We start from the raw sequence: 10,756 nt of genomic DNA, 5'->3' as shown, positions 1-10,756 counted from the left end.
AAAAAAAAAAAAAAAAAAAAGACATGGAAACGTAGATTAGGATGACATTGCAGCAGCAGTCTTCAAAAGACAGTAAAATGGGAATTGGAAACCCTGAAATCTCAAGCGTGGTTCTGCCACTCAATTTGCAATTAACCATGAACATATCCTAAAGTCAAATTTGAATAAATATTCTACCAAATAATATAAAAGGCAACTTACTCAATATCTTTCCGTACTGATCCCATGAGATTCTCCCTTTCCCGTATTGCCATAAAGTTTGCTTTGGTTTTATGGAATTCATGTGTATAATCCTGTAATAAATAAATCAACATCCAGTCTCAACAAAAGCTAATTATGGATTTTCATCTCACTTAACCAGTTATGTACTGCATCACACTGTAAATTTCTGTCCAGAAAACTGCTATTTAAGAAATCAAACTAACCAAAAGTAAAAATAACTTTATAATTACTTTCCTGAAGAGTGACCAATTTCTTTCAAATGAAAATAATTCAGTGCTAGGGAAACAGTGCCATTAAATCATTATCCTTTGTACCTCCTAGTACTTTATCCTATGAGGTGGAATTAGGAAGAAAAAAATTCTGAGATAAAATAACTTCAAATAGCCTATGAGAAAACCTGAGAGGCTCTTTCTACTTCATAGTACACATTAATAGAGTTTATTTTCTAATCTCATCATTTTGGAGCACTCATAATTCCTAATCAAAAATGAACAGAATCAAGAAAATTGTAAGGAACAAAATAATCTTTAAACATTTCTTTCAATTATTTTTGTACCGCTGTATTTTTTAGAGGTATTAACAATATTCAGAGATGTAGACAAAGAAGAAAATCAAATCTTGTCTCCCACGGAGTTCCTGCTGACTTTTAAAAGAACAAAACTAACACATAAACATGGAGGAGAAGGCTAAAAGAGCACCAGAAGAAATAAAGGTGAAATGAAGGAAAACAAACATTCTGCTCCTTACCTCATAACTGTTATCATCATTTTGTATTTTCTTCCAGCTCTGTCACCCAGGCTGGAGTACAGTGGCACTATCTCAACTCACTGCAACTTTGACCTCCTGGGTTCAGGCAATTCTAGTGCTTCAGCCTCCCCAGCAGCTAGGACTACAGGAGCGTGCCACCACATCCAGCTAATTTTTGTATTTTTGGTAGAGATAGAGTTTCAATATGTTGGCCAGGCTGGTCTTGAACTCTTGACCTCAAGAGTTCCACCTGCCTTGGCCTCCCAAAATGCTGGGATAACAGGTGTGAGCCACTGCACCTGGCCAGGAAATATGTTTTTACATATACAAGCTTATCTATTACTTCTTTCACTTTGTCATAATATACATTCTAATGTACACCCTGCTTTTTGTACTTCATAAAGTATCAAGCAATCTTTTAATATTAGGAAATAGAAACCTACATAATTCTTTTTAATATCTGCACAGAATATTATCTTATGACTATCACAATGTAATATATTCCCTACTGATAAACACTACAGTTGTTTTCTTTTTTTTGGCTATTAAAAATACTGTAAGAGTCAGGCACGGTGGCTCATGCCTATAATCCCAGTACTTTGGGAGGCTGAGGTGGGCGGGTCACTAGAGATCAGGAGTTTGAGGCCAGCATGGCCAACATGGTGAAACCCCATCTCTACTGAAATTACAAAAATTAGCCAGGGTGGTGGCACCCACCTTTAGTCCCAGCCACTTCATTCGGGAGGCTGAGGCAGGAGAATCGCTTGAACCCGGGCGGCAGAGGTTGCAGTGAGTTTACACCACTGTACTACAGCCTGGACAACAGTGCGAGACTCTTGTCTCAAAAAAACAAGGTTATTTAAAGAGTAAATGTCTTATCAAGTTCAACAGAGCTTAAAAAAAAAAAAAAAGGAGTAAATGCTTAGGAACAGAATAACTGGATCAAAGAATCTTACATTTAAATTTTGGTATTGCTAAACTGTCTTCTACACACATTACATCAATCTATGTTCCCACAAGCAATATATGAGTGCCCTTTTTTTATTTTTCTCTTGCCCATAATGGGTTATAAATGTTTTAATACTTGCTAATCTGACAGGTGAAAAATCACCTCTTTCAGAGTTCTGTATTTTTACTTGGAAATATTACTGAAAATGTTTTTATAATTTTGGCCACTCATTTTTTTTCGTAAGCAAGTTTACATCCTTTGTCCATTTTCCTATTTTTTTTTTCTGATTTCTATTATTTCTCTGTGTAGTAAACAAATTAGACATTTGTTACGGTTTCCAGTATCAAGTCTTATTTATAAAGTCCTTTCCACTCAAAAATTTATAAATTTCACCCATGCTTTATGATTTCTTTTTCTACTTACTTCTTGGATCCACTTGGAATTTATTCTGGATATGAGGATTGAGATAGAATTTTTTTTTCAGTCCTTCAATAATTAGCCAATGGTTATAGTTCCATTTATTTTATAATTTCTCTTTGTCCCACTGATTTTAAACAACGTCTTTATCAGAAGCTAAAAATTTCCATACGTAATTGGGTCTACACATGAACTCTAATCTGTTTAATCATTTTTATTTTTTTTTTTCTCTAGAATAAAATTGGCTTAACTATTCCAGTTTTTTAACAGATTTTAAGATCTGGTAGAACTAGGAACCTTCTACCGCTTATCTTCATTTTCAGGTTGTTTTTTCTTGATTGTTCTTGTATGTCTATGATTCCAAATGAACTTCAGTGTCATTCTGTCATTTTCTCTTTTTAATTAAACAAACAACAATACAACCCTGCTATTTCCATTGGGATGTCATTCAATTTAGAGAAAAGTCTTCCCACCTAAAAATGGAGTGATTCTTTCCTTTACTTAAATCTTATTCTCTATGTCCCTCAGTAGAATTTTGCACATACAAATCCGATATATTTCTTATTTAATTTATACATACTTTTTAGTTTCTTCCATTGTATTTTCTAACAGGTTATCATTTGCATGTAGGAAAACTATTTGCTTTTATGTATTCATTTTGTAATCTACCATCCTACTGAACTTAATTGTTTCTAACTTTTTATCAGTTAATTTTCTTGGGTGTACTAGACCTATAATTTTATCCTGCTACCTCATAGAAATTTTGCCCTTTCCTTTCCAATACTTATCTCTTTTTTTTTCCCCTTTTTTTTTTTGAGACAGAGTCTTACTCTGTCAACTAGGCTGGAGTGCAGAGGCACAATCTCAGCTCACTGCAACCTCCACCTCCTGGGTTCAAGTGATTCTCCTGCCTCAGCCTCCCAAACACTGTAGCTAGGATAACAGGCATCTACCACCACACCCGGCTAATTTTTGTATTTTTAGTAGAGACGGGGTTTCACCACGTTGGCCAGGCTGGTCTCAAACTCCTGACCTCAAATGGTCTGCCCACCTCAGACTCCCAAAGTGCTGGGATTATAAGCAGGAGCCACCATGCCCTACCTACATCTCATTTCTTTTTACTATCTAATTGTACCATCAAGAACTTAAAAAACAATGTTACACATTTGCAGTGATCATGGGTATCCCTGTCTTGATTTTTTCTTCAATGGGAATGTTTTTATTGCTTTACCTTTAAACACAATGCTAGCTTTTAATCCAATATACACATTTTTGTATGTATTAAAGTATCTTTCTATTCCTACTTTTTTTTTCTGAGATGGAGTCTCTCTCTTGTTGCCCAGACTGGAGTGCAGTGGCACAATCTTGGCTCACTGAAACCTCCACCTCCCGGGGTTCAAGCTTCCCTGCCTCTTGAGCAGCTGGGATTACAGGTGCACACTTCCATGCCCAGCTAATTTTTGCACTTTTAATAGAGACAGGATTTTGCCATGTTGGCCAGGCTAGTCTCGAACTCTTGACCACAGGTGACCCACCTGCCTCGGTCTCCCAAAGTGATGGGATCACAGGTGTGAGCCACCGTGCCCGGCCACCTATTCTTACTTTTAAAAAGAGTTTTTAAAATTAGAAATAGTTGCTGAATTTCCTCAATATCAAAAATATTTGCGGCTGGGGACAGTGGCTCATGCTTATAATTCTAGCTTGTAATTCTGGAACAGCCGGGGCAACACAGCAAAACCTCGTGAACACAGGAGTTACAGAGCAGCCTGGGCAACATGGCAAGGCCCTATCTCTGCAAAAAACTTTTAAAAAATTAGCCAGGCATGGTGGCATGTGCTTGTGGTCCCAGTTGTTCGGGAGGCTTAGGCAGGAAGATTGCTCGAGCTTGGGAGGTTGAGGCTGCAGTGAGCTGTGACTGCACTACTGTGCTCCAGCCTGGGTGACAGAGTAAGACCCTAGCTGAAAAAAAAAAAAAAACTTGCCCTCCTGTCTGTACTACTTTATTTTTAACATATCCTCCATTTCAATCTTTAAGAGTTTATTTCATTTTTTTGGTACATACACATTTAATGTTTTCTCAAACAATACACTAAATATAGTAAATCATTCCCCCTCCATATTATCTTCAAAGCCAGATGAAAGTATACTCTAACCCACCAAGTTATTGCCTATACATGACCATTGACTATTTCACTGTTACAGCTAGACAGCGAGGTCTCCCAGAGTGGAAGTATGTATACCCAGTGATGAATATTACTCAACTTCACCAGGAAAAACCAAGAGCTATTAAATATTTTCTGAATTTTATAATACTGACCAAAAAATTTTAAAAAAGTAAAACAAGTTCCCCATAGCATGGCATTTATTTTCTCAGATTTTTCTCTTTGTCCTTCTAAATACATATGCACGTATCTCCATACCTCGTGATCCACCCACCTCAGCCTCCCAAAGTGTTGGGATTACAGGCGTGGGCCATCACGGACATATCTTATGCAGGGATTAAAACAAAACAAAACAAAACAAAACACAAAACACCAAACTCTGTGGTAACAGAAAAGTCCTGAGCCCGATATATTACCTGCAGTATGTCTCTATGTCGCTGTAATGTATGCATCAGGGCCGCGTTCAAGGAGGGGACACCAGCACTGTTGGTATATTCTGCCATTTTATCATTTGCCCCTGTAAGCTAGAAAGAAAGGAGAAAAAAAACAAACAAAATATTTTACAAAGCACTATAAACAGCTACAAGCAAATTATTTGCCTATATGCCCTTCTGGCTGATGGCAAAACAAAATGAAACAAAAAACAAGATAGCAAGTAACAATTCAGCATTTCCCCCACATAATCCATAGAAACCAAAATAACACCATATGACTTGAGAATGGCTGTCATCAAAATTTGAGTGGCCTGGGGAGGCACACATCTTGAATGGAATGGATAATTTCAATAAATATGTCTGTCTCAATATAATCTAATACCCTATCTAACAAGTACACGATTATTTGCAAAATAGCCATTTAACAGAAAGCACTTACCCTTGCCAAAAGTTGTTCAATCTCAATTGCCATTGTCTCAAACATTCTGTCTTGGCTTGATCCATTTAAAAGGGGTGTTGTATCAGAACTAAAAAGAAGTTCAGTTAAAGAGGATCCATTACTCAAATACAGTCCTTTAAAACATACTTAAAATAAGGTAGTTAATAGGAGCCATACAAGGAATTACGCATTATGTTACAGGGTCTGTGAGAAGCAATCTTTTACATTTTTACCCCGAAGGAATTACGGTTCCTTCAACCTTAAGTTCTCTCTTCTTTCCTTTACTGTTACCAAGAGGAAGTAAACTCGAGATTTAAATGATCCACAGATTGGGTAACAAGCTATTGAATACTCAGAAACTGGCTTTAAATCCAATATATACAGCCATGTCCTGCATGCTTTGGCACTAATCCACATTGCCACTTATAATATGCAATCATCTTTTTGTTTTGTAAAATTGTGTTAAATTGCCTTTTCAAATCTGAATAGTCAAAAATCGATCTTTTTACAAGTGAAACTTATGTCTGACAGATTCAAATTCTAAACCCACCTGTCCTCAGTGTTTCTTTTGCCTTTTCCAAAACACCACTAACCTTCATCAGATTAGGTATGTATTAGCATATGACGAGCAGCTCAATATAGACCTAAGTTATATTGGATACAGATAAATGCCCAGGCAATTGACTATGCTCTCCAATCTTACCAAAAAATTTGTACTGCCCTGTGGAGATGCCTGGGTGTGGCAAATGAAAAAGATTAAATAAATGTTCTGTAGACTACTAGTATAAATCTTCCCTTACCAGATATATGAGAAAGAACAACAGACCAATAGAATTAAAGCTTCATAAGGGGAGAAAAAATTGTCTCTGCCTTATTCATAGACATATGCCTAGCACCTAGTACAGAGCCTGGCATATAGTAGGTGCTCATTAAATGTTTGTTGAATGAATGAATGCGAGAGCAATCCCTACTACTGGTTATTCCATACTCATTATATTCATATATTCATCAGGACAGTATAAGAGTAAAGGTAAATGGCCAAAAACTAATTCTTCACAATACTAGGATTCAGTTAAATTGAATTCATCTCATAAGTGGGTAATGATACATAGACCTTGATACAGAAAAAAAAAAAAAAAAGAAAGAAAAAGAAAAAGAAAAAGATTCCTGTAATAAACAGTATTCTAGTTATTGCTTAGTTGACTCATTGTGACATGTTTCCAACCTGGGCATCAAACAAAACCTTACACATCAAATCTTCATCCTCATGGCCTTAGGTTTTTTAATAAAAGGGGAGTTAGGCTAATGTAATTTTACAAAGCCAGTTCCAGTTTGTAGCAGAATTTCTTAGGAAATGTTTTCAAAATAGCTTTTCCTTTAGAGGAGTAACAAAAAAAAAAAAATGTATTAGTTCAGGAAGCACACAGAACATAGAAAGTGCATAGAAAGAACATTCTTCATTCTCTTGACTTGCTAAATAAAGCCAAGCCCAGAGCAATGCAATCTATTTGACGTGTTAGTAATTTATTTTTAAATCCTAGAGTCAATGTTGGCCCTGCTGCCTTCACAACCAATGAGCCCTTATGTAAAAGAAACAGTACTTTGGCTATAGTGTTGAGTTCACTTTTTGTTCGAACGTACACAATATAGTAGGGTTTAGAGTGTGGGCTCCAGAGATAGACCTGGATTCAAATCCAAGCTCAGATTTTGTTGTTTTTATTAGCTGACAAATATCCCGCTCACTTTTAAACTTTGAAAAAGTATGTAAAGTCATTGTGGATTAACAACAATTCTGACACCAGCAATTTCACTGCTAGGTATATAGAAACATTCTGTGTAAAAATGTTCCCAGCAGCATTTACAGAAAGCTCTTACCTAACATATAATGAACACTCTATGTCAGCTATCAAAATTATTATTAATTAGCAAAAACTAGAAACAATGTCCATCACCAAATGGTTAAAGTGTGATACAGTCACATAATACTACATATGAATTACAAATGAATATACCAGAATTAAATGAATCCATAGCTGAATCTCAAAATGTTAAAGAAAAAAACCCATCGCAAAATAAATATACTATACATATATGCTACATAACAGGATACTACGAATCACTCAGAAATACAAACATGCAGTAAGAATATATGTTGATTATGGTGTGGGAGGAAGTGGAGTGCCATAAGGGACTTCAGTGAAATGAGTAATGATCATAATGATCATATTTTTAAAATGGGAGATTTGTAACTGTCTTAAGTATCTCCTAACATTTTTTAAAAATTTGTTATTATTATTATTTTTTAATGGAGTTTTGCTCTTGTTGCCCAGGCTGGAGGGCGATGGCACAATCTTGGCTCACTGCAATCTCTGCCTCCCAGGTTCAAGTGATTCTCCTGCCTCAGCCTCCTAAGTAGCTGGGATTACAGGCATGCACTGCCACGTCCAGCTAATTTTTTGTATTTTTAGTTTCGCCAAGCCAGTCTCAAACTCCCAACCTCAGGTGATCTGCCCGCCTCAGCATTCCAAAAGCGCTGGGATTACAGGTGTGAGGTATCGCGCCCGGCATTTTTTTGTTATTTCTATTTTTCTATTTTTTTTAGAGACAGGCTTTCACCATGTTGCCCAGGCTCGTCTTGAACTCCTGGGCTCAACTGATTTACCTTTCTCAGCCTCCCAAAGTGCTGGGATTACAGGTGTGATCCACTGTGCCTGGCCACTCCTAATATTTTTTGAAAACAAGTGGATGACTTAAAGTGAGCATAAGCTTCAAAGATAAGAATGTATTTTCCATACATTCAATATAGTAATATACTAGTTTCTCAAAAAAGTACCAAAATTAAAAATAGTTTTGATAATTAATAGCAAAGATACACACTGCATTAGACACATTCTAATAGAATAAACACCAGAATAGCAATATGTATACTTGGCACCTGGGTAGATCCGCAGGTTCATTTAGTAATTGGAAAACACAAGAAATACATATCACGCATACAAATCAGCCACCTTTTCCTACACTGGCTGAACGTTCACATTTTTTATATAAACTTATTCTTAAGTTCCAGCAGGATTCTCCTGACACTGCAACAATCTTTGTCTAAGGATTTCAAATAAATGCTAGTCTCAAGAATTCAGAAGAATTTTAATAAGTCACTAAAAAATGAAACAATCAATGACAAAACAAAACACCAAAAATTCACCAACAGACCAACTTACAGAAGTCATATATTTTAGTTTATTTTTTATTGCTTTAAAAACATAGCTAAGGCATAAGAGACAGAATCTGGTAGTACCTATACCTGTCGCGTCTTCCATCTCGGCCACTGCTATGACTGTAACTTGTACATAGTTTGCTGAAGGAAACTAGTTTCAGGTCAAGTTCATTTTCCAGTTGTCGAGCCTGTTTCCTGAGATCTTTAACAAAATTATAACAGAAAATCATTAGACACAAAAAGTCCATCAACAGAACACAAAAATCACGAGACTATTTTCAAGAAAACAAACTATGAAAATGATCATATACTGATCTCGTTACCCCCATAAAGAAAAGTGTTGAAAGAAGGAAACCAATGACTTGCCCAGCAAAGCAAATTAGTCACTTATAAACTTCAGAGGGGGCAAGAAGGGAAGTAGCAATGGGAGATGCAACTTTGCAGCTTTACTCCAAAAATGGCTAGAAAACAAATGTCCTACCCTTCCTGAAACTACTTGTATGGCAATAACTTATTGTATAGCATAGCAATAACTAAAATTCCATAATTCAGAGAAAACAAGAAGAGAATACAAATCATAAAGGAACTAAAAATATGGTTTCTGACCAGCGTATCAACTTACCAATTAATATTACAAGAAAAAAGCATTATTCTTTTGAAAGGGATTTTGCTTTTTATGTTCAAGCTTTATCATCAGACTTATTAACTTCTTTTCATAATAGCAAAATGACTTTTTTTTTTTTTTTTTGAGATGGAGTCTCCTTCTGTCACCCAGGCTGGAGTGAAGAGGCATGATCTTGGCTCACTGCAGACTCCACCTCCTGGGTTCAAGCAATTCTCCTGCCTCAGCCTCCCAAGTTGCTGGGATTACAGGCAGACACCACCACACCTGGCTAATTTTTGTATTTTTAGTAGAGACAGGGTTTCACCATGTTGGCCAGGATGGTATCAATCTCCTGACCTCAACTGATCTGCCCACCTTGACCTCCCAAAGTGCTGGGATTACAGGTATAAGCCACCATGCCTGGCCCAAAATGACTTCTCAATTGAACATAAAGAGAAAAAAGTTACACAAAAATTGTCTTTTTCTTTTTTTGTTATTAGAAAAGGGGTCTCACAATGTTGCCCAGACTGGTCTCAAACTCCCAACCTCGAGGGATCCTCCTATGTGGGACTCCCAAAGTGATTACAGGCATGAGCCACCGTGCCTGGCCAAAAACTGCCTTTAAAAAACTTACTGAAAGTAATTCGGGGGCTAAAAGTAACCATAAACAATGTGCTACCAACAAGGACTAATATGAGTATGACAGAAATAAGTACATAAGTTTTAATAGCAGAAGCAAACAAGGAAGCAAGCAGAAAAATTGGTTTAGCAGTCTGGCATTTAAGGGGTTGCGTGAGAGAAGCCACAGTCTGGACATCCACACACAGATATAAGTGTTCTCATTCATGGCAAAGTGAAAGTTAAAATAAAAGGGCAGAAGTACCAGAAGTAACGGTATAAGAATCTCTCTTTCGGGGATAAAGAATACAAAACATTATTTCAATATGCTTTTCAACCAGAAATGAAAAGTGCAGTTAATATAGTGGAACATATTTGCCCAGAGACCAAATGCCAGTTTGAATCTCAGCACAGCCACCTACTGACTCTAAGATTTGTCAACAACCTACTTAACCTATGAACTTCAGCTTCTTGTTTTTTAAACCCCTACCTTCAGTATTCAATCTTAGTAATCATATGCTTAAAGCAGCTGGCACAGAGTAGGTTGTCAGTAATAAGCAGCTGTAACATTATAGCATGGTGCTTCAAAAAAATCACAGTCTAATGACTAATAATAAAGGTATCATTAGCCACTTCTACATAATTTTAAAATGTTTTCTAGCGGTCGGGCCCGGTGGCTCATGTCTGTAATCCCAACACTTTGGGAGTCCGAGGCAGGTGGATCACGAGGTCAGCAGATCGGGAACATACTGGCCAATATGGTGAAACCCCATCTCTACTAAAAATACAAAAAATAGCCAGGGGCGGTGGCGCATCCCTGTAGTCCCAGCTACTCAGGAGGCTGAGGCAGGTGAATCACTTGAACCCAGGAGGTGGAGGCTGCAGTGAGCCGAGATCATGCCACTACACTGCAGCCTGGGGCGACAGAGCCAGACTCTGTCTCAAAAAAA

At 37.0% G+C, this 10,756-nt stretch overlaps 1 protein-coding gene across 4 annotated transcripts in view; it reads right to left on the bottom strand.

Moving 5' to 3' along the window:
• The window catches only part of GOSR1 (golgi SNAP receptor complex member 1), a 38,392-nt gene that overhangs the window by 26,394 nt on the left and 1,242 nt on the right, over positions 1-10,756 (bottom strand). For 3 of the 4 annotated variants that reach the window (XM_017542037.2, XM_017542040.2, XM_017542041.2), the window contains exons 2-5: positions 8,666-8,786; positions 5,371-5,458; positions 4,914-5,021; positions 202-293 (exon numbers count right to left, since the gene is read on the bottom strand). In XM_017542037.2, the coding sequence (XP_017397526.1) occupies positions 202-293; positions 4,914-5,021; positions 5,371-5,458; positions 8,666-8,786 (409 nt within the window). The remainder of the gene's footprint in view (positions 1-201; positions 294-4,913; positions 5,022-5,370; positions 5,459-8,665; positions 8,787-10,756) is intronic. The other variant, XM_017542039.2, reaches the window with a different exon arrangement.

This window comes from Cebus imitator, unplaced genomic scaffold (genome assembly GCF_001604975.1).
Source record: "Cebus imitator isolate Cc_AM_T3 unplaced genomic scaffold, Cebus_imitator-1.0 Scaffold140, whole genome shotgun sequence".
In the NCBI taxonomy this organism is placed as follows: Eukaryota; Metazoa; Chordata; class Mammalia; order Primates; family Cebidae; genus Cebus; species Cebus imitator.
Note: the sequence above shows the minus strand (reverse complement) of the source record. Positions and strands in the feature narration are given on the sequence as shown.